General features: G+C 35.3%; 1 protein-coding gene across 3 annotated transcripts in view; it reads left to right on the top strand.

Moving 5' to 3' along the window:
* The window catches only part of CNTN5 (contactin 5), a 1,560,624-nt gene that overhangs the window by 1,166,408 nt on the left and 369,476 nt on the right, over positions 1–24,740 (top strand). For all 3 annotated transcript variants that reach the window (XM_072611297.1, XM_072611298.1, XM_072611299.1), the window contains exon 9: positions 3,243–3,345. In XM_072611297.1, coding sequence (XP_072467398.1) covers positions 3,243–3,345 — 103 coding nt within the window. The remainder of the gene's footprint in view (positions 1–3,242; positions 3,346–24,740) is intronic.

The raw sequence follows: 24,740 nt of genomic DNA, 5'->3' as shown, positions 1-24,740 counted from the left end.
AAGGAAAACTGCCCTGATATTCTAGAACCAGAGGGTAAAACAGAAGTGGAAAGAATTCACAGATCACCTCCTGAAAAAGAACCCAAAAGAAAAACTTCTAGGAATATTGTAACCAAATTCCAGAGTTTCCAGGTTGGGGAAAATAATTCATGTATTATGGAAACACAATCAGGATAACACAGGATATTTAACAGCTTCTATCCTAAGGGATCAGAGGGCTTGGAATATATATTCCAGAAGTCAAAGGAGCTACAATTAAAATCAAGAATCACCTACCCATCAAAACTGAGTATAATAGTTCAGGAAAAAAAAATGGAACTTCAACTAAATAGAGGACATTCAAGCATTCTTATTGAAAAGACCAGAGCTGAAGAGAAAATTTGACTTTCAAATACAAGAATCTAGAGAAGCATGAAAAGGCAAATGGGAAGGAGAAACCATAAGGGACTTATTGAAATTCCATGCACATTCCTACATGGAAAAATATTTGTAACTCATGAGGCCTTTCTCAGTATTAGGGTAGTTGGGGGAAATATATATATGTGTATATATGTATATTGTATCTGTATGTGTGTGTGTGTGTGCGTGTGTGTATAGAGAGAGAGACAGAGACAGAGAGAGAGACAGAGACAGAGAGAGAGAGAGACAGGGGACAGGGATGAGATGAATATGAAGGGATAATATCTAAAAAAGAAAATTAATTGTTGAGAAAAATGTCCTAGGAGAAAGAGAAAGGGAGGAGTAGAATGCAGTAGATCATCTCACATAAAAGAGGCAAGAAAGAACTTTTACATGGAGGGGAAGAAAGAGAAGGTGAGAGGGAACAAGTGAGCCTTCTTTTCATTTGATTTGGCTTCAGGAGGCAATAATATACACACTCTATTGGGTGTGAAAGTTTATCTTACCCTACAGTAAAATAGGAGGAAAGGAGATAAGAGAGGGGGGATAACATAAGGGACAGCAGATTGGGGGAAGGGGTAGTTGGAAGCAAACACTTTGGTAGAGGGACAGATCAAAGGAGAGAACAGAATAAGTAGAAGGGGGGGACAGGATAGAGGGAAATATGGTTAGTCTTTCACAACATGCCTGCTTTCTCAATGAGGGTGGGGTGGAAAGGGGTGAAGGGAGAGAATGTGGAACTCAGAGCTTTAAAAATGAATGTTAAAAATTGTTTATACATGCAATGTGGAAATAAGCTATATAGGCAATGGGATATAGAAATCTATCTTTCCTTACAGGAAAATAGAAGGGAAGGGGATAAGGGAAAGTGGGGGTGATAGAAGGGAGGGAAGATTGGAGGAAAGGGCAATCAAAATACACACTGTCCCAGGGTGGGGGGATGGGGAGATGGGGAGAAAATTTAAAATTTCAAACTATGTGGAAGTGAATGTTGAAAACTGAAAATAAATAAATTAAACTTTTAAAAAATAAAGCTGCCACAATATGACTTTTTGCTCAAAGCACCTAGTTCCATACTATGTGACAAAGCAGAGCATGTCATGTGGCAGTCCACTTTTGTTTACTGTGTTCAGTCATTTTTCAGTGATGTCCAACTCTTTATGATCCCAATGAGGTTTTGTTGGAAGAGATATTGTAGTGGTTTGCCATTTCCTTCCCAAATTATTTTACAGATGAGGAAACAGAGGCCAACTGGGTCAAGTGACTTGTTCAGTCACACAGCTGCTGTATCTGAGGCTGAATTTAAACTCAGAAAGATGAGGCTTCCTGATTTCAGACCTAGCACTCTATCCGTTGTGCCACCTAGTTGCCCAATTTGTTCAATAAATCAGTCAATTAACATGCACTTTAAAAATTATTTTATTGTAAATTCATGGAACAAAACAAGAATTTCCTTAGCACTATACAATAAAAAGATGATTGCACTAGAAACTGCAGATCTACCATGTACAACTTGTTATTCCCTCTAAATACACAATAAAGTTACCATGTAAGTTTCTTTTTTTTTCTGAAAGGGAAATATCATCCTTATTATTTTAACAATTATCACCCTAATTACTATATTTGATATATCTTTGCATACATTTGTGAGATTATATATATATAAACATACGTACATACACACATGTATCCCTTTAAAATTTATCACTGCATTTTATCTCACTTTACTATAATAACAATTCTGCAAGATAGGTGTTACAAATTTTATTAAGCCCATCATATGGACATGGAAACTGACAATCAGAGGATTTAAGGAACTTGCCCATCCATGTTCACACAGATAATGTGTGGCAGAGAGGATTTGATCCCAGGACTTCTGATTGAAAATCCAGTTATTCTATTCTACCACATAGCATGTAGAAAGTTTGAATATGCTCTTAGGCATTTAGAAAGTGAGAGTATACAGAGGAGGCTGACCAGGATGGTGAAGAATTTCAAGATTATAACATATAAGTTTCATGTGAAGGAATTGAGTTGTTTAGCCTGAAGAATAAAAGTCTTTGAGCCATGATAACTGCTCTTAATTATTTACAAAGTTGTCAAATGGAAGGTTAAACTTGTTCTGTTTGGTCTCAGAGGGCAGAAGTATGACTAAAAGTGGAAATTGGAAAAAAAAACAAATTTTGACCCTATATAAAGAAAACCAAGATGAAAGGCTCTATCAGTAGATTGAACACTGGGCTTTGAATCAGGAAGACTCATTTTCATGAGTTCAAATCTAGCCTCAGACATTTGTGAGCTGTGTGACCCTGGGCAATTCATTTAACCTCAGTTTCTCATTTATAAAATAAGGTAGAGAAGGAAATGATAAACCAGTCCAATATCTTTGCCAAGAAAACCCCAAAAGTGGTCCTGAAAAGTTGGACACAACTGAAATGATTCAACATCACACACACAAAAAAATCTTCCTAGCAAATAGAGCTTATAAAGTTATGGTCCCCATCTCGCCTCAATTCACCATCACCACTACCACCACCACCACCACTAGAAGTTCTAAGGCAAAGGCTGAAGTGACACTTTCAGACAGGTTGTAGAAGGGATACTTGTTCCAGTATGGGTTGAATCAGAGGAGCTCTAAATTCCCCTCCAGCACTGACATTCTGTGATTCTATAAGTATATGATTGTTCGAAGAGTCACTGATCTCACTCAATCCATCACTCATCATTGCTGTTAAAAAAAAACAAAACTAAACTAAATCACATACTTAGAAAATAAAGTCTTTAGGCTTCAAGAAAAGTTGTGACACTAATTTTATTTTAAAAGACCATTCTTATTTTCCCAGGTGTGATGGGAGAATATGAGCCGAAAATTGAGGTCCATTTTCCTTTCATGGTTACAGCTGCTAAGGGAATGACAGTCAAGATGGAGTGTTTTGCGCTTGGCAAGTAAGTACACATTCTTTGATAATTAGATAAAATTGTTTATTAAAACGTGACATATGCAATTTTTGATTCAGTTCATTTTGCTGGGTTTCATTTTCCCATAACGTCTTAGGCATAAACTAGATTTTTATAAAGCTGGCAAGTGGGAGTTGACTAAGTAACCAATTAAGTAACCCTTTCTGGTGACTGCTAAGGATAGTAATGTACGTGATTCTGGCTTGTACTATTTTCAACATAAGAAGTGAACTTCTCCCAATAAGTAAGTAGATGTCACTTATATTTGTCTCCTTTTCATATGACTATATTCACTTATTTGCCAGTGTTTGGTAGCTGTGAATGTCATCAGGCCTTATCCTAGAGTGTCCTGTATCTTTACATAAATCTTCTAACTGGAAGCCAACTAAGATGATGGTGTTGCTAACCAGTTTCTGGATCATGTGCAGATTTTGATAAGAAATGAGACAATGTTTGAAAAACCATACGGACCTAATTGTGATAATAGTTATACTGAGCTTCTGATTACTTCCCCATTTTCTGAGATAATGATAAAATGATAGTACCAGCTGTCTCCATGTAAAACACCTAATCATTCCAAAAATCTGCAAGATGATTTATAGCAGACCCAACTGCCCTCCTACATTTCAGGTTTATATTTATAATAGTTTGTTTTCTACAAAGGTACAGAAACTTATCAGTGATGTTTGTTTATAATACATATGCTTGAAGTTGGGGGAGGGGCTGGAATTGTGATTATCTTTGATTAGAACATGATTATTTATTTTCAGCATCATGTCTCCGAGGACAGTGAGACTTCAAGGTCTTTCTAGACCATATAATTATAATTTGCTTGAATTGTATCCCTGTCTATCACTCTTCCTAATCATTTTACTTCAGTAGTTGATGGACTACCAAAACATTTGGTTAGGGATTAAATGAACTACATAAAGAGGCAAGTGACTATTCAAGTTATTATAACACATGGTTGGGAAATAGCACAGCAAACATTTAAGGCTTAGAAAGACAGAAGAAGAGTTCTTGGAATGACCCCCCAATGAAACTTCCTCCTAAGGTGAAAACTCTAACTGTAGAATTGTAGTTCTACCTTAACCAACTGTAACGACTTTGAAGGAAAAAAATAGTAAGTCTTATATTTAATCTGAGTGGGTGAATATTGCACAATTATTCTATGTAAAAAATTTATTTAAATAATATTATGGGGAATAACACAATGAAAGAATTAATATTCATCAAGGTAATATTTTTCCCCTTGTTACAGATATGGATAGTCAGGCAACACAAATTCCCATAGTGGCCATGTCCAAAAATATATGTCTCATTCTTTGCAATTGTCCCTTTCATCGTTTCTTGGAACACAACAATATCATGCTACTTTCATATATCATAATTTGTTCAGCAGCTCCCCAAATAATGGGCATCTCCTTAGTTTTCAGTGTTCAGTCACTATAAAAAAAAAGAACAGCTATGAACATTTTTTGAACATGTGGATCAAAGTAATATTTAACCAGATGTTTTAGGAAACTTTAAAAAATATCATACATTAGTGAATGAGTGTTTTCTGTAAAGAGAACATCAAATAGTGTAGAAGAACATATCTAGTTTCAGCATTTGCACATGTATCTTGTATGTTTAAAAATGTCTGTTAATCTTAGTACCATATAACAGGCTTAACACTCAGGGGTGGTTGCACCACGGCTTAAGAGATATATTCAGATCTCATTTGGCTTGATGTCAAAGGTTTTACTACAACCCCAAGTTAAACAATTTTTCAATAATAGCATTTAAACTAAAGCCATATAAAGAGAGGTCAAATTAGAACCAATTAGAGAGAATTAAATTTATAAAGCAAAAATAATATATGTTTCCCCAGGCAAGCTTACTTAATAAGTTAGAATCATTTGTTTTGGAAAGTCAGGAAATATATTCAATAATTTCATCTTTAAAGTTCTCCTCATCCCAAAAGCCAACAGCTAAATCATATGCTTTTCTTTGTTTATATCCTATTTTTACTTTAACTCTTCTATTCCTCTTATGTTCAAAACGGAGAAAGGTGAGAAACATGGAAAGGATGGGCTTGGCATCAAAGGGAAAACCTCAGTCAATCAATACTTCAGTTTGATTCCCTGTCAGTGGAACATCATGACTACTTTGTCTGTCTGTCTGTCTCTGTATATATGTATGTGTGTGTGTGTGTGTGTGTGTGTGTGTGTGTGTGTGTGATTAGAAGTCTCCTTTCTGAGAAGCCCAGAAAACTTTAAGCTCATTGAGGGCTGGTACTATTTTGTTTTTGTCTTTGTATGTCCAGTGCTTCTCTCATAGTGAGTGCTAAATAATTATTTGTTGAATTAAATTAAATTGTATTCTGCAGACATGTCTCCATACTCATTAATACAATATTGTTTCACAAAAAACTGAACTTTAGGTAACGCAATATGACTGAGGGCAAATTATCTCCCTAGAAATAATATGTTACTAGAGAAACCATAAGATTCATTAATAAAGCTAAATATCTGTCTTTAAACAAAAAATAGAGGAAGCTTGTGCTTTGTCTGGTTAGGATTTTTATGATATGCTAACAGACCTTGGGCAAATAATTTCACTTTCTTAGTAGCCCCAAGAAATTGTTTAGATATTTTAAGTAGCAAAGCCATTAGTAAAGGGAGGTTTGTCATCAGAGTTCTATACACTGATCAGTTCTATATACTGATCAATCCAGACTAAAGGAAAAATAGCATGTGTAATTTTATTCTATAAGTAATCAAAAGTACCACAACATTTCTTGGGCAGCAAAGGACAATGGAGAATTTCACCCGGATGGTAGAATACTAGAAGATGAAATAGAGATATAAATCACAGAATGACAGAATTTCTGGGTTGGAAAGGACTTCGATGCAAGAGAACTATAGATTAATTTCATAGTCCAATTTAGGTTCAAAATAGAATACCATTACTGTATGATCAACCTGTAATGAGAAGGAACCCAGTACTTACTGAGGTATTCTATTCTTTTTTATAGCTCCAGTTATTAGAAAGCTTTTCTTTATCTCAAGTCTAAAATTGCCTCTTAACACCTTGTATCCCTTTCTCCCACCTCCTTTCTCTAGATTAGGGGTCAGCAAACTATTGCTTGTGGGCTGAATCTGGCCTGCTATTTGTTTCAGTACAACTAAGAGTTAAGAGCACCTGTAAAACCAGGTTACTGCTCATTTTGCCAACCTCTGTTTTGTAGTTGTTCAGCTGTTCAACTGAAGCCAACTTTTCATGACCCCATGGACTATACATAGCACAGCAGGCCCTTCTATCCTCCATCATCTCTGCATGTCTGTCCAACTTCATGTTTGTTTCTTCCATGATGTTATCCATCTCTTCCTCTGCTGTCCTTTTTTTTTCCTTTTGCCTTCAATCTTTCCCAACATCAGGGTCTTTTCCAACAAGTCCCATCTTCTCATTAGGTGGCTAATGCATTTAAACTTCAGCTTCAGTATTTGATCTTCCAAAGAATAACCTGAAATAATTTCTTTAAGTATTGACTGACTTGATCTCTTTGCTGTCCAAAGGCCTCTCAAAAGTCTCCTCCAGCAAAACAATTCAAAAGCATTGATTCTACAAGATTCACCTTTATAGTCCAACTCTCACAGTCATACATTGCTACTGGAAAAACCACAGACCTTGATCTCTGCTTTTTGTATGTTGCCCATATTTGCCATAACTTTCTTTCCAAGGAAAAAGTGTCTTCTTAATTTCATAGTCACTCTAGCCATGTGCAGTGTGATCTTTGAGCCCAAGCATATAAAATCTGACATTACCCCCATGTCTTCTCCCTCTATTTGCCAGGATGAGATAGGACCTCTTGTCAAGATCTTAGAGTTTGTTTTGTTATTGTGTTAAGCTTCAAGCCAGCTTTGCACTCACCTCTTTCATTCTCATAAAGAAGTCTCTTAATTCCTTTTCACCTCTGCTCTTGAGGTTCAAAAAGAGCCCATTTCTACATAACAATTTTTCAAATATTTGACAGCTACTATCTTGATCCTGAAACTTTTCCTTTCTAGTATAAAAACCCCAGTTTTTTCAACTAATTTTCATAAGACATAGACTTAGGGCCCTTCATCATTCTGATTTAATTCCTCTAAGACCTCTGCAGTTTACCAAAGTCCTTTTTAAAAATGTAGCATTTAAAACAATATCATCTTCCATAAGCAGTCTGAGCAGGACAAAGAGTCAGTGAGATTATGGTCTCCCTCTCCCTCAAAATTATGGCATTCTTAATGTAGTCCACAATTACATAAGATTTTCTGGCTAATGTATCACTCCATTCACCTGCCTTAAGTCCTCTAGAAATCCAAAATCTTTTTCAGATGAAATATTTTCTATCCAAGCCTCTCTTACATTGTTTTCATGACTTTACATTCATCTCTATTACATGTCATCTTCTTGGATTCAGTTTGGCTTTTTCCTAGACTGTCAAAATCCTTTTTTGATCCTGTCCTCCTTTGTGTCATCTTAAAATTTGATAATCATGCTAGCTATCCTTTTAGCTACATCACTTATAAAATACATTTTAAAAGGGCAGGGCCAAGAGGAGATTCCCAGGGCACAAAACTGGAAATCTTCCAGTTTGACATGGATTACTAACAACTTTTGGAACCCAGTCATTTATTCTTTTCTGGATCCATAATTTTATCATGTAGATCAATAATGATAACTCAAATAGAAACAGGAATACCTCATGCATCAGTATATTGCAGTTATATATTGACTGATAAAACTACATAGTAACATTACTTATGTTTTATTGTATTTTTATTTCTTTTGTTAAATATTTCCCAATTATATCTTAATTTGGGGTGCACTCTAAAGTGTTAGTGGAAGCCCATAGGTCACATGTCTGATACATCTAATACAGACCACCTCTCTCTCTCTCTCTCTCTCTCTCTCTCTCTCTCTCTCTCTCTCTCTCTCTCTCTGTCTCTCTCTCTCTCTTCCCACAAGAATAGAATGAGATACTTTATCCAACATTTTTCTAAAATCTAAGTAAGCTATATCTCTAGAATTTCCTTGATCTTCCATAAGAGAGAAAGAAATAACAATAGTCATAAATAACCTGTTCTAGATGAAACCATACTAGGTCTTTGTGGTCATTCTTTTTTTCTTCTAGAATTTCACTATTTCTTTAACAATACATTTAAGAATTTTAGCAAGAAACACTTAACCTCACTGGTTTAATATCATTTGTAAATTCCATTCAATTTCCTTTTTTTGTTTGTTTGTTTAAACTACAATGTGTTCTTTTCTAGACCTGTTACATAGAAGATATTTTTAAGGGTAAAACTAGTTAAGTAAATCAGCCAAGTCACTCCATCCTGCTTTAAGTAAGTAGTATCTTAAAAGGTGACAACTAGGGGGGTTACCTCCAAAAATTTGCATTTAAAACTTTAGTAGGTTAGCCATGAACCAAGAGAAGTCAAGTAGAGAAATGGATGTAGGAGTGCCAATATTGACAGTATGATGTGTCTATCTTCAAGTATTTTGTTATTGTTGTCATCATACTTTTAGGAGTATGTGCTACATGGTTAGAAGGGACAGTGGGGACTAATGAAGATTTTGTAAGGAAGAGACAGACTTAGACTTATTTCTGTCTAGATAGAAACAGGTTAAAGATTAGAGATATGTGTGTGTGGTCATCTTTTGTTGCCGAAGAAGACCATGTCATCACAGAAATAATGACATGATTTGCACTTGACTTTGTTTTGAGTGAGAGAGGGCTGGCTGTGCAGATCACCAGCCTCACTTCTCTTCCAGAGCCATCTGAATCCAGTGACCAGATATTCATCAGGATGACTGGAGATGATCCAGGATGAGGCAATTGGGGTTAAGTGACTTGCCCAAGGTCACACAGCTAGTGAGTGTCAAGTGTCTGAGGTGAGATTTGAACTCAGGTCCTCCTGACTCCTGCACTGGTGCTCTATCCACTGCAACATCTAGCTTCCCCAAAGATTAGAGATAAAATAAGGATAATGGAGGTGGCAGACTCTTGAATAAAACAAGAAGGGAGAGGAACAAGGATAGAGTTAGAATGGATGACTTTGTAGAAGAGCTACCACATTATCTGAGACTGAAGGAGTGGAAGATGACATCAAGGGATTTGGAGATAAAGAGGAGAAGAAAGAGCTCAAAGTAAATGGCCTTTATTTTCTCAGTAAAGTAGGATACAAGGTCCTCAACTGAGAGAATAAAGGGAATAGTGTGGGAGGTTTGAGGAAAGGAGGAAGGGTTTTTACCAGAATCTTTGGGAAGTAGGATCTTTTAATTAAGGAGTAAAAGCATTGCTTTTGCTTCACTGATGGCCCAGTTGAAGTTGGATAACAGACAATTATAGTGAACTTAGATCAGTTGCTGTAATTCTATCAGCCTTTGTTCATTATCTTATGAGTAGGATCCGAGGAGACAAAGAGTGGAAATAACCCAAAGTTGAAGTTTGACAAGATATGAATAATAAAAGGATTAGAAATCAAAGGATTTAAGAGTAGAGGACAAGGTTGAGTTAAACTGATTGACTATCTGGTCAAAATTAGGGACATAACAAAATGAAGTCAGTAGAGTTACTGAGAAAATACTGAAGGGTAAATATTTTAGATGTCATTTTGAAGATAAAGAGTATGTTACGAAGGTTTAATGTATCAGGGAAGCTGAGATGAGGGGAGATTATGATACAATAGAGGAATGCCAGAATTCTTATCATGGAATTGGAAGTCTTGTGGATGATGGCAAAATCAAAGACAAGTGTATTCATTTGTGTATCTGAGGTAGACTAGAGGTGTAGGCCATGGGAATTAAGAATTGGGAGGTTAATGGTCTTCAGAGAACATTAAAATGTGTGTTGAGGTCCTCCAGTGCAAGAGCAGGAACTGGGGAGGAATCAAGTATGAAATTTCTTGAAAGAGAAGGTAGAATGACCTAAGAGCTAATAGCTAAGGATACCACAGTAAGGGAATTAATCAATAACTAAAAAAAAAAATAATTAGACTAAAATACTTAGACTAATAAAATGAGAACTATAGGTCTAAATGACCCAACCTCGTATAAGAAAATCAAAGTCTAATCTTTTTTCTACTTTCATAATACATTTCATATATCACCTTCACTCTATTCACATAGTTGCCACCCCAGTACAAGCCCTCATCCCCTCATTCCAGATTACTGCAAAAGTCTTTTCATTGGTCTCTCTGCTCAAGTTTCTTCAAATTCAAATCTGTCATCCATGTGAAATTGGTTTTCCTAAAGTGCCCAAAAGCACTTACAAGTGAACTCTATAAAGCACTTACAGACCAATTAGTACCTATACTACAAAAATTATTCAAAAAAATGGAGACATAGGTTTCTCTACCATACTCATTTTAGGAGAGCAATAGGGACTGGAAAGAGACAAAACAGAGAACTGTAGACCAGATTCTCTAGTGAATAGTGATACACAAATATTAAGTAAGAACCCTGCAAAGAGACTACAGCAATCCATCCAGAAAACATTTTAATATAGCTAAGTTGGATTTATGCCAAGGATATAAAGATGGTTAAACACTGAAAAATCAATTAGCATAATTATTTAAGTACCAAAATAAGAAAAACATGATTATTTTTAAAAATATGGAAAAGGCCTTGACAAATTTTAAAAAATTAGGTTTTATTTGTTTTGTTTAAATCAAAATCTTATATATAGAAGAATGTTTCTTTAATATAATTAAAAAAAAAAATTTAACAGGATTATACCTTAGATATAATAGAGAAACCCGAGAAGTTTTCTCAGCAAAAAACAGGGATAAAACAAGGTGCCCTCTCTTGCCACCATTATTTCACATAGTTCTAGAAATGCTAGCTGCAGCAATAAGACAACAGAAACAATTAAAAGTATAAATGTTAGAAAAAAGGAGACAAAATTATCCCATTTAGAAAATGATCTAATGGTTTTCTTAGAAAATAACAGAATCAATGAAGGAACAAATTGAGATAATCAATTGCTTTAGCTGAGTAATAGAATACAAAATAAATCTACAAAAAATCAGCATTTCCATATAGTCTCTCTGTCTGTATTTGTCCTTTGTTTTTGAAGAAGACCATGACATCAGAGAAATGATGACATGACTTGTACTTGACTTTGTTTTGAGTGAGGGAGGGCTGTGCAAGGTCACTAGCCTCACTTTCTCCTCCTGAGCCACCTGGATCCAGTGACCAGATGGGCTTCAGAGTGCCTTGGATTTAAAGTTTTGGGAAAGGAAAGGGAAGTGAAGAGCAGAAAGGAAGAAAAGAAGAAAGAAGGAAAGAAAGAAAGAAAGAAAGAAAGAAAGAAAGAAAGAAAGAAAGAAAGAAAGAAAGAAAGAAAGAAAGAAAGGAAGAAAGAGAGAGAGAGGAAGGAAGGAAGGAAGGAAGGAAGGAAGGAAGGAAGGAAGGAAGGAAGGAAGAAAGAAGAAAGAAAGAAAAAAGAAAGAAAGAAAGAAAAAGAAAGAAAGAAAGAAAAAGGAAGGAAGGAAGGAAAAGAAAGGAAGGAAGGAAGGAAGAAAGGAAGAAAAGGAAGGAAAGAAGGAAGAAAGAAGGAAAGAGAGAAAGAAAGAAGAAAGAAAGAAAAAAGAAAGAAAGAAAGAAAAAGGAAGGAAGGAAGGAAAAGAAAGGAAGGAAGGAAGAAAGGAAGAAAAGGAAGGAAAGAAGGAAGAAAGAAAGAAAGAGAGAAAGAAAGAAGAAAGAAAGAAAAAGGAAGGAAGGAAGGAAAAGAAAGGAAGGAAGGAAGGAAGAAAGAAAAAGAATGAAAGAAATCTGACCTATAAACCCCAAGTTAACTGGGCAGCCTCTGGCCATCCCAATTTACCTTCCTTTGAAGAGGAGAAGGAAGGGGCGGGAGGAACAGAAGAAAGCGATGCTTCAACTAACAACTGGAAAAAGGGAAAAAATGAAAAGACAAATTGCACAAATACAAAAAAGTATGAGTCAACCTATCAAGACATACAAGATTTGGGTAAATGTAACTATAAAACGCTATAGAAGCAAAGAAAAATTAACAAATATTTACTGTTCATGGTTGAGTTGTGCCAATATAGTAAAAACAGAGATACTAGCTTATAAATTTAATTCTAAAGCAATCTGATGATGAAAAGGGTAATTTATGAACCAGAAAAAAATAACAGAATTCACTCAGAATTATATAAAAATTCCTTGCATATCAAGGGAAATAGAAAAAATATGGATCATGTATTTTTTAATGATGACTTCCTTATAATAGCATTTGAGATGTGGTAATGCAATGGCCATAGTTTGTTGGAGTAGTAGGGTCCAATAGAAAAAAAATTGGGTAATTAGATTTAAATTATCAGATTTAAAACCATGTAAAGCAGTAGTTATTTAAAACTATATACTGTTGGTTAAAAAACACAGCATTAGATTTGCAGAACAGACTAGATAAACAAGAAACAGAAATAATCAAAAATCATACTTTAATATCTCATGAACCCAAGTATATAAATTACTTGGGAAAGAATTCCCTTTTGGAGAAGACTTCTGGGTATAATGAAAGTAATTTGGCAGAAATTAGGTTTTAGACCGTATGTGGCTTGAAGTTCCAAGTTAACGCAAGATTTAACATAAAAGACCATATCACTGAAAAAAGAAAATGGAGGAAGAAAGGAATCAGTATTTTTCACTATTATGTCCAGGAGGAGAATTTTTAACCAAACGAGGAATAGAAGAGATCTTCAAAGACAAATATGGTTTATTTTAATTATATAGAATTAAAAAGTTTTTATTATTAGAATCTATGGATGTAGAGTAAGAAGGTAATGTATAGAGAGGAAGAGAGGGGCATCAAATATCACTAATGTGAATCTGATACACAAAATGTGTAGGAAATTGTCACAAACATATGACACCTAGAGGCAGTGTGGCATAGTAGCTAGAGCAGTTGACCTGGCTTCATGGTACCTTTTTCCTAATACTTCATCAAGTAGTCTTGTACTCCAATAATGTTTTCCAAAATGGCTCTTTTAATTACTAACCAGTGAACTTGTTCATATGATGAAAGCCAATTAGAAGTAATTTAATCTATTTAGCCAGTCATGTAAGCAGTAGGACAAGTGTTTTCAGGATTTTCAGCAATAACAAATCAGATCAATTAAAATTTCCAATCAGGTCATTTGACTTTTGTAGTTCTTCTGATATATTACTGGCTACTGCGTACAGCCACCAATAGAAGAAGGAGTAAAACTTGGCTGCTGATCCTTTAATGACTCCATGTGGAAGGGCAAATTTGGCATTATGCTGAAACAATAAAAGAAAAGCCCTATGCTATAAAGCAACACGAGGTTATCTAATAAAACAATCCTGCCTGCTAATAATGTTCCAGGCAGTTATTTTTTACTCTGCACCCTCCTTATCTTGCTTTTGCAGCTATTCACACACAATCAGATCAGTCTAGCTAAAGGAGCCTTGGACCCAGTTACTGCAATAATTATGTGAATGACCTTTCTAAGCTCATCTGAAACCTGAAGGTAGAGGTGGGAGAGGAGAATACATTCAATTTGCTGCCCTTTTTAGTTCTAGTTTATCTCTATTTCAGATAGCATTTACAAATCTTTTTGTTATATTCCATCAAGTGCTTATTAGGGAATCAGGACATTAGGGGTTTTTTCCCCTCTTTTTTATGTGTTTATCCCAAATAAGAAAACATCAGTTATCAATTGATGAAGTCATTTTGCCGTAGTTCCATTTTTTTTTCCTCCCAGACTTTAGCTGAGCTGTCTCAAATGGATGCTCTTCTGGTCCATTGTAACAGTGAGAATGACAAATATTCCTCTGAGACTTTCTGTGGTATGCAATTGGCAAGTCTTCCTGAAAGAGCCTGCTCTTTAGTTACAGATTAATGATTTATTAATAGTGTTTATTTGGAACTGCCAGTCACTAAGGGCTGTAGGAATTAAAAATAAATTGGGGTTGTGCAGTATTTGTCTATCAAACTAAAATCAAATTACTTAATCACCAGATTGACAGAAGATCTGGGGAAGGGAGTCTGTCACTAGGCCAAGGGATCAATAACTGTTCCTTCCTCAGGGGTAAGTGATGCATGATGGAGCCGAGAGGGAATTACCAGTCCCAGTTATTGGAAGTCTTTGCATTGTTGCTACTGAGATGTTATCCTTAATACAGATGGAACTGATATGAAAGACTTCCATTTTATCATAGTAAGGATTTTCCTGGCAACATTTAAGCGTATGAATAATTAAAATTAAGGGCATTAGTGCATAGGACCATGAGTGAGGTTCCATCTAGGAATCTGGCTTGAACACGGTAAAGATTTCCACTGGAAAATTAACCCCTTTGCTTCAGTGCTGAATCTGTGATATGGTAGTTTTGGAAACTCACATAGAATAATTTCATTTTGCTATATCTCTTCAATTGTAATTCTACCATTCCAAGATATTACAGTACCCAAATATTAAATAATGAATGTCTCACTAATATACCATGCTATAAATTATGATAAATTATGTTGATTGTTTTGTATTGCTTCCACATAAGCTATAAAAAGTAACAGAGATTGCCATCTTGGTGCACAGCAATATAAGCACATTTGTAATGTTTGCCAATTATCACTATTTGAATGACCTAGCATCCAATGCAATAACATCCAATGCGTTGTGCTAAGGAAATTATATGAGGGAGTATACTGGGTAAGATATAATCCTTTTGGAAAATACAGGAACATGTGTATATATGTGTATGTATGAATATGTATATTCATATAAGTATATGTGTATATACATATCTATATACATATACATATTTGTGTACATGTGTAAGTGTATCTATTTATCCATACTTAAATGTGGCCTTCTTGGGTAGGGGAAGAAGGTGGGGGAAAGGACAAGGTAAAAAGTGCACAACAGAGAACAAAAGAAAACTTGCAAGGAAGCTACAAAAAGATGGATAGCTCTGAACACAATGTGTAGTATTTATTACATAGGCTTTCTTGAAATGGAAATTTGTAACTGTATATATTAAATCCCCTCTTAAATTCTGCTGTGAACATGGCAATCATTTTTTTCTTTTCTTATTTTGCATTTGTTTTATTATTTGTTTATACTGTTTTTCTTTTCTTATTGTATATTTAAGTTTAAAATGAATTAATTTCAAAAAGAAAATAAAGGAACAGATAGAGGAATTATTTGTGTTGTAATAGACAGAATACTAGTTTTGAAGTCAGAGAGATCTAAAATTGTATGCTCTCCCTGACACTACTTGTTGTATGACCGTGAAATCTCAGCTGAAAAAACTTAAATGAGTAATTTAATAGAACACACCATAAAGCAGAATATCTAAATCAACAGATCATAGAGGCTAGATGAAAACATTGGGAATATTTTCATGCTGCTCAAGTTTTCCTTGTTGATACTTTGATTGGAAATTCTGTTGTCAGTGAATTTAATTTCATCAGTCTGCAGTTGACAAACAAGATCTAATGCTTAATTTTTTTTCAAATGAAATATTAATGTTCAAATAGCATGTCTACTATCTTTGTGTATGAGTAAAACCTTTTTTAATTTTTGTTCTTTGTCCTTCATTTTCAAAGAAGACCATGCCATCAGAGAAATAATGACATGACTTGCACTTGACTTTGTTTTGAGTGAGGGAGGGCCATTCAAGGTCACCAGCCTCACTTTCTCCTCCTGAATCATCTGGATCTAGTGACCAGATATTCATCAGGATGACTGGAGATGGCAAAGGATGCAATGGGAGACTTTGGCCTTTTTAGGCTAAGGCCTTTTCAGGTACTCACTTAAAGAGAGATAACATCCATTTAGTGAATAGGCCTCTTTAAGAAGTAGTCAGGAAATGAGCCCCTTAATGAGCAAAAGAAAAAATAACTAAATCAAGCTGGAAGGGAAAGAGAAACAGTAACTATTGATAATAACTCTATGCCAGGAGGGTCCAGAAAACAGCCATTAAGTGGAGCTTTAGAATACAGGAAAACTACATTTATTTATTGGTCTGTAATCTATATACCAAAGTGAAAAGTAAGTGTTTTGTTAAAATGTTTTAATTTGAATGTCCTTCGGTTCATATTTTTAATCATAATAAAGTCCAGTCTAAAATCAAAATGAAACTCCTCTTTAATCTTCCTTCAAATCTGAGTGCCACCATATTCTTGAAGCTTCCCTAATACTTGCTGCTGAATGGAATGAAAGGGATCCTTTTCTTCAGGTTTTCCTAATGGACTTATGAAAAGCAATTTGAGTGCAAGGACTGTATCATTTTTCATTTTTATAACCCAAATGCCTTCTGCAAAATAAGTACTTAACAAATGTTTGTTGAATTGAATTTTATCCCATTCCCTTCCAGGTGTAAAAGGACTAGGAAAGGGTTACAATCTTTGGTCCATTCCTCTTATCTTTCCCTATTTTTTGGAGTTTTCATTCACTTCCATGGTTGTAACTACTGCTCTAAGTCTGACTACCCAGTCTTTATCCCTATCTTTAATCTGTCTTCCAAGACTCATATTTCCAGCTATCTACTAGATATTTCATTTAGACATGGTACCATCACTTCAGACAGCATGTCTATAATCAAACTCCCACTCATTTCAGCCAAATTGGTTTCTTGTTAATGTAACCACTTCTTTTGTATATCCAAATCTTACTAGCTTGAATTCCTTTAGGCTCCTTCCTCTTCCATATGCCTTATATTCAGTTATCAAGTCCACTTTATTTGCCTTTCGATGTTTAACTATAGTTAAATAATTTACTTTTAATTTTTATGTTTTTATGTATTTTCTCCCACAACTGGATTGTAAGCTCTTTAAGTCAAGGGGATGCTTCTTGGGAGATGAATTCTGAAGGACGGAGAACCAATTTTAGAAGGAAAAATTAGAAGCAACTTAGATAATGATTTAGACAGTGTCAATATACATTTTAACAATACATTTTCTCCAAGTCTTCTTGTGAGTTCTCAAAAATTCCTCTTGTTTAGTGGATGGGAGATTATGCTTAAATTCAAATTCAAATCCTGCCTCAGATACTTAGTAGTTATATGACCCTTTCTATGCCTCAATTTTCTCATTTTCAAAGTGAAGGTGCTGGGCTTCATATCCTTTAAGGGTTCTTTTAGTTTTAAATATATGATTCTGTGATACTATGGTTATCTACGTCTTTATGTACAGTATTCTCAGAATTCAACACTAATGAGGGTAATTTTCTCTATTTAGTAGTGTTGGACTTTTTAATTATCTTGGTCTTCTGAAATAAGTCTATGCATATCTGGGTATTACTAGATTTGTCAGTGTTAATGGATTATATAGACCTGGCAATAGACTTTATGTCTGCTATATGAAGACCAGGCTAACCAAGTATGGAACAGCTCATCATTTAAGGGTTGACTGCCAGGTGATGATTTTTGGAAGGCCACAAGGACTCAACAAACTACTTAACACAGCATGAAATAATTAAGACCTTCATCACTAGCAGGGGTAGCCTCACAGATAAAGTTATACATTATGAAAGATTAAAGTAAATGCTGCTGGTGGACTTTATTGTCACTTTGGTTCTCAGATGGTACTCATGGGCCGATGTCCAGAATACTATATTTCTACACAAGTGGTCAACATATTTATCAAATAGTGTCTTTAATTAATGCAAAATATAGATATTAAGGGATATTAACCAAGTGAATTTGTAGAGTGCCTATTTTGTAAAAGGCATTTTGGGGAATTACAGGGGAAATAGAAAAAAATAGTACTTAATCAAACTGCTTACAATCTAATAGAGAGACAGGCAAAAATACATGAAAAAGAACTAAAATACAACCACCAGTTGATATAGTACAACTCTGTATATGTGTCAAAAAGAGAGCAGAGAACAGGAACTAGTTGTCAGGGCACATATATCCATTCCACTTTTTAAAACTGATGAACTGGCAAATTGACTGACCATTTGATAAACCAGTCTAATATGACATAGGTTAGAAAGAAGAAGTTGCTCAGAACCCTATCACCCTGATTAAATATTTATATAGGTATGTGTGTGTGTGTGTGTGTGTGTGTGCTCTATATTGTAGAACTTTCTATTGAAGAGCTTTACATCTTGTTATGAATTACTATGATCATACTTTGTATTTTAAAACTCTGGGATAGGCTACATGAGAACCTCAGAAATCGTCCAATAATGTTCTCATCATAAATAAGCATGAAGTTGTTATCATATCTTCAAAGCTTATAGGCTTGAAGTCACTTTGATTCTTTCCTCTCCCATGCCTCCGTTATCCAGTCATATACACATATATATGTATGTTTGTATATGGACATACTTGCATATAACGCACCCCCTGAATACATAGTGTCCTTATCAAGGAGAAGTTACCCTTTAAGGTTCAGCCTGAATCAGCAATCCAATTTCTACACTAACAACAGAATTCCACTTACATGTTGCCTTGGGCCTGATGTTTTACAGTTCATTAATTTACTTCATCGTTTCCCACAAGATAAATAACAGTTCCATGATGTTTTATGATAAGAATATTAATGGATGTTTTCTGAGATTCTCATATTATCGCCTATTCCAGATTTTAAAAATTTTAAGGCTGATCATGAGTTATTCATATTAGCATGACAAAATCTTCAATAGCATGTTATACTCCCTCAAGGGTTTATGTAAATTTAGATTTCGGGTGATTAGGTTTTGTATAATTAATTGTTGCTAACCCATGTCATACCGGATTGGTTTGTAAAACCAAAAGATAATTTGTGAATTTGCAAATTAGTAAAGTGGGTCATATTTGCCCTGATAACTAGATCAGGTAATCTCTTCAGGACTCCTCTTTCCTGGTGGACAAATTCACACAGGAAACCAAATTATTACTTAGAAAAGTGATTGATGACCACATGATAAGAGAAGAGAGAGCTGGATATTCACTTTGTGTGTACCTTTTTTCCCCAAATTTCTGACTTTTTAAAATTTATGTCTTTGATTTGTATGTCATGTTTCCTCCTTCCTTTGCAAAGATGGAAAAGGGGTATATTGTCCCACTTCTTGTGTGAGAACAAACTTGATCATTCAGTTTTGTTTGTTTTCATTGTGGTTTCCATTTATGATGGAGTTTGCATAAATTCTGTGACATATAAAAAGTTAGAGAGACATAATTTTGGGGTAATTAATCATTTTTATTAATTATGGCTAGGAACAATTACTAAAAAAGATGGTCATTTGACTTTCTCTCATAAACCAACAATCGATTATGAAGTCCCTTCAATGCTTATATGCCCTTGGAAGAGTATGTGTTCCCTATAGATGGCAATCAACTCTGATTGGTTAACAATTAATGAAAGAATACATATTATAATGAGAGGTGGACCTATTCTAATAAGGGACTGGATTCTGACTCTGAGAATGTCACTCATGGACAGAGGCTCATCTCAAGTCAGATTACTCCCGCAGAAGGGACCTAGCCCCAACCTAAGCCTGTCTGAGTAGAACGCAGTGGGCTAGAATTTACCTAGATTAGACCCCTTTTCCTTTTTAATCAAAATTGAGCTTCCCCAGTTGGAAGGAGTATTGAACAAGATTAAGGAGAATATTAAATCCAATCTCATCATCAGCTCTGTTCTTCAGAAGCTGACTGAATAATCTACAAGGAGCTGATTTCGGAATGACGAAATAGAAAAGGAAAAAATTTAATCTCAATTAATAATTGGTTATTGATATGAGAAAAATAATTTCTCTCAATTTTTATTTGAAATTTCCTTTTTGGTATAAATCTAACAACCCTCAGCAAACATAAACATTTCAATAGATAAGGAGCAAGAAAAATGATTGTATAATTAACTTTAAATTATTCCATTAAATAATTTGTTTTTTCACTAAATAATAAAGGAACATAAATATTTGTTCTGCTCTCTTCATTCAGTAGTTCATATATTTTCATTTGTTCCTCTGAATTTTTCGTGGTCACTGTTTCATGTACTGCAAAATGTTCCATTATGCTATTTTACTTCAATTTGTTTGGTTATTCCCCAATCTACAGGTGTGGAGGTTTTTTCCAGTTCTTTGCTACTACAAAAAGTGATATACATATTTTGGTGCATATGAGATTTTTGTTTCACTTACCTTTTTGGTGTATATGCCTAACCTCAAGATTGCTGAGGCAAAGGGTAGAAGCATTTTAGTCACTTTACAGCTATTAGCTGCTAATTGTCAAATTTAAACTCGTTCTCAGTCTTCATTCTCCACTAAAGATCTAAGGAAGCACTCTTAATGAGTCTTTGGGCTCTGAAGAGTGAGTATGGCCTGGGATTGTGAGGAACATAATCTGAGGTTACCTGTAAGGTACATGGTAGAAGGTATGGGATGTGGAAGACAGGGAAATGGGGCTTCTTTTGTTTGAGTGGGTGCAAGTGGAAATGGTAGGCAGTTCCCTTGCATATAGACAAATAATTTTGCTCTAAAGATATTCTTTATTCATTTGTTTAAGAGCTAGTTACTTTACTTAGTTGGGCAAGCTAGATGACAGTGGAGAGAGCACTGGGCTTGGAATCAGGAATTCATTTTCATGAGTTCAAATCCTGCCTCAAACATTTAGTAGCTGTGTGACCCTGGACAATTCATTTAATTAATCCTGTTTGCCTCAGTTTCTCATCCTTAAAAATGAGCTGGAGAAGGAAATGACAAACCACTATAATACCTTCACCAATAAAACCCCAAATGGAATCACAAAGAGTTGGACACAAATGAATAACAGTAGTTTGCCTGCCCTACTTCAGGATGAAGAGATTTGGGTTCTGTGAAGGGTTTCTATTTGCTCATTTATTTCCTTTTGACTTTTTTATAGAACTTCTCTATAAAATTATTGAGGAAATCAGCTGGTTCCCAACTCAGATTAATTTAAATTTGAAAATGTATGGGTGCATAGTTGAAGGAAAAATACCTATACTCATTTTTATTTTTATGTTATTATATTATTTTTACACAAGTTTTAGTACATGTTGTCTCTCCAAAGAGAATGTATACTCCTTGAGGGCATGAACTATCTCATTTTAGGCTTTTTTTTTTATCCTTAGGACCTAGAATATAGGAGACATTTAATAAATTTGTATTAATTTAAATCTAGCTTTCTCTTTCTCTGGCATTTCACACTATTTACCACATCACTCAAGAAATGTTTTTATCTCCTCATCCAGGAGAATAGTCATTACTGATTCTTTCCCGAGTGATCTCCAAACTTCCCCTTCTCCCAACCTCCTCTATCTTAAAGCGTTCTCTTTGTTTTTAAAATATTCTTAGATTTCTTTACCTGGATCTCTCCTTTGTCCCTATCATATTCTGTTCATTTGTTTTTCAGTTTCATCTAACTCCTCATGGCTCCATTTGGGGTTTTCTTGGCAAGGATACTGGAAGGGTTTGCCATTTCCTTCTCCAGTTCATTTGTCAGATGAGTAAACAGGTTAACAGGGTTAAGTGACTTTTCCAGAGGCACACAATGAATAGGTGTCTGAGGCCAGATTTGACCTTAGGAAGTTGAGTCTTCCTGATTCCAGGCGCAGTACTCTATCCATTGTATGCTGCCCATTATGTTCTGCCTCATATTATACTTATTTTGTATTTGTCATATCTCCCCTACTAGATGACAAATTCCTTTAAAGCAGCAATGGTGTCTTTCCCTTGCTTATTTAATATTCCCATCACCTATAACAGTGAGTATTAGAGAACAATCCCTTTTGAAAAAAAATTTAATAACTACTTTATTAAGCCTATTTATTTCTCTAATTGCTTTTAAAACCTGCCAAATAGATAGTAGTTTAAAAAAAAAAAAACATCTTTCTGGAGCTCGGGCATTAAGGATGTAGAATGAGATAGAAAACAGAGAGACACCTGATTATGCATGAAATGGATATTTAAATATTTACAAAACACAGCAATCACTTAAGAAATATTTGTTGATATAAATTGCAATGAATCCCTTTTGGAAAGAATTCTATGGATTGTTCATCAATAATGCATTTATTAATGCATCAAACAAATATCCATTAAGCATCTCTAATATACCAGTTCTTGCCTTCAAAGAGTTTATATTCTATTTGGGGGAAGCAAAAGGAACACAAATAAGTAAATATAAAATAAATATTATTTAAATTTAAAGGGCAGTTTCTATGACTTTTGCATGCAAAAAATGTTAACCACTTTTTATTTGCATTTATTTCATAAGCTTGAAATTAAAATTAATTCTTATGATTGCACTAAGAATTCTGGTTACCAGAAAAGTTAGATCAGATTGGATTACTGCAGTTAATACTCCTTAGCTATATTCAGCAAAATCAATAGTGCTTCCATTAGATGAAAGTTAATGAAATATATTTGCATCCATAATATAAAATTCAAATGATTTGGAATTGCTTACTGCTTCCTATGGCCTCACCAGATGTCCTTTACCTTAAAATTCACCCCTATGATTACCTTAATTTGGGCTACATGTGGCAATAATTGAAATGATGTTATTTGAGTGAAATTCGTTACCCATTACCTTCATTGTCTCCTGCAACTACATGGACATTTTCAAGCCAACAATGGTATTTTCTATTAGATTTGATTACATTGACTGTCTTGGTCTATAAACAGTTAAATCTTCAGAAACTAAATTACAAAGACAAGAAATCTTAAGGAACAAAGACGAAAACAACTAAATGCCTTCCATTTTCAATTCTTTACAACACAAAATACTAGCACCTGCATTTTTTCCACCTGTCACTGTTGTTATTGGCAACTATATGGCACAGAACTAATTTTCCTATAAAATCATTATAGGATTATCTCCCAGTCAGAAAAAGAGGCTTCAGTTAATAATCTAGGGATTAAAAATCACTATGTAATTTCCTAAAGGCAACCCAGTCTGTTCTCTACCTACAAGTCAATTCTGGGCCCTGCTCAATGTCCGTCTTCAGTGTCTGATCATAATAGTTGGTATGGAATTTTAATGTTTGGAAAGCATTTTACCAATATCATTTTATTTGTGATTCACAACAACCCAGAGTGGTAGGTGCTATTATTATCCCCGTTTTATAAGTGAGGAATTGAGGCTCAAATTAAGCAATATGTCCACAGTTACATAGCTAGTATTATCTTAGATTTTGAACTCAGGTCTTCCTGACTGCCAAATCTATTACTCTATCCACCATGGCACCTAGCAGCTATAATATGTACTGCTAGATTAATTGAATATATGGATTGGCCTTCCAAATATTTTGGACAATAAGCATTCTTCATTCATTAAATTTTTCCCATGTGCAGTTAGATTGAATTCGTGAGTGATTAGGAATCTCACTGAGGAAACTTCACAATATTCAAAAAGTTTTCAACCCATAAAATGCCTGTAAAGAAGAACTCCCAACAAATTCTGGAGCAGCAGAAGACACAGAACAACGGAGCAGAGGAGATTTCTGTTCCACAGAGACCTGAAAAACTGACACAAAAGGTCCATCCCACACTGGACCCAGAGCAGAGTCCAGCCCTGCCTTGGCCAAGCAGCACTGAGAGGAGCAGATCTGAGCAGGATTCAGGGACAGAATCTCCAGCAGCCAGGCAGGTCCCTCCACTCACAGGCGCCAAAGGTCAGTGAGAGGGTCTTTTCACCTTTCGGAGAGGGGAGCAGGGTGTCTCCATAACTCAGGCCCCCTTGGGAGGCAGCAGTGGAGGAGCAATGGACAGGGGTTTCCAAAGCAAGCAGGAGCTAGGATCCATTGTTGAAGGTCTCCACACAAACCCCCTGAGGGAACTGAACCCAGTGTGGCAGCCTTGCCCCCACCTGAGCACTTGAACTTAATCTCACACTGAATAGCAGCCCCACCCCAGCCCAAAGCCCTGAGGCTGGGAAGCAGCATTTCAATCTCAGCCCCTAAGCACTAGCTGGGCGGATCTGGAGGCAAGGTGGGTGTGGAGAGGAAACTCAGAAGTCAAGTAACTGGCTGGGAAAATGCCCAGAAAAGGGAAAAAAATAAGACCATAGAAGGTTACTTTCTTGGTGAACAGATATCTCCTCCCATCCTTTCAGATGAGGAAGAACAAGGCTTACCATCAGGGAAAGACATAGAAGTCAAGGCTTCTGTATCCCAAATATCCAAAATAAATATTCATTGGGCTCAGGCCATGGAAGAGCTCAAAAAGGATTTTGAAAATCAAGTTAGAGAGGTAGAGGAAAAACTGGGAAGAGAAATGAGAGAGATGCAAGAAAAGCATGAAAAGAAGGTCAACACCTTGCTAAAGGAGACCCAAAAAAATGCTGAAGAAAATAACACCCTGAAAAATAGGCTAACTCAATTGGCAAAAGAGGTTCAAAAAGCTAATGAGGAGAAGAATGCTTTCAAAAGC

The sequence above is a fragment of the Notamacropus eugenii genome, chromosome 5 (genome assembly GCF_028372415.1).
Source record: "Notamacropus eugenii isolate mMacEug1 chromosome 5, mMacEug1.pri_v2, whole genome shotgun sequence".
Lineage (NCBI taxonomy): Eukaryota > Metazoa > Chordata > Mammalia > Diprotodontia > Macropodidae > Notamacropus > Notamacropus eugenii.
This window is presented reverse-complemented; position numbering and strand designations above follow the sequence as displayed.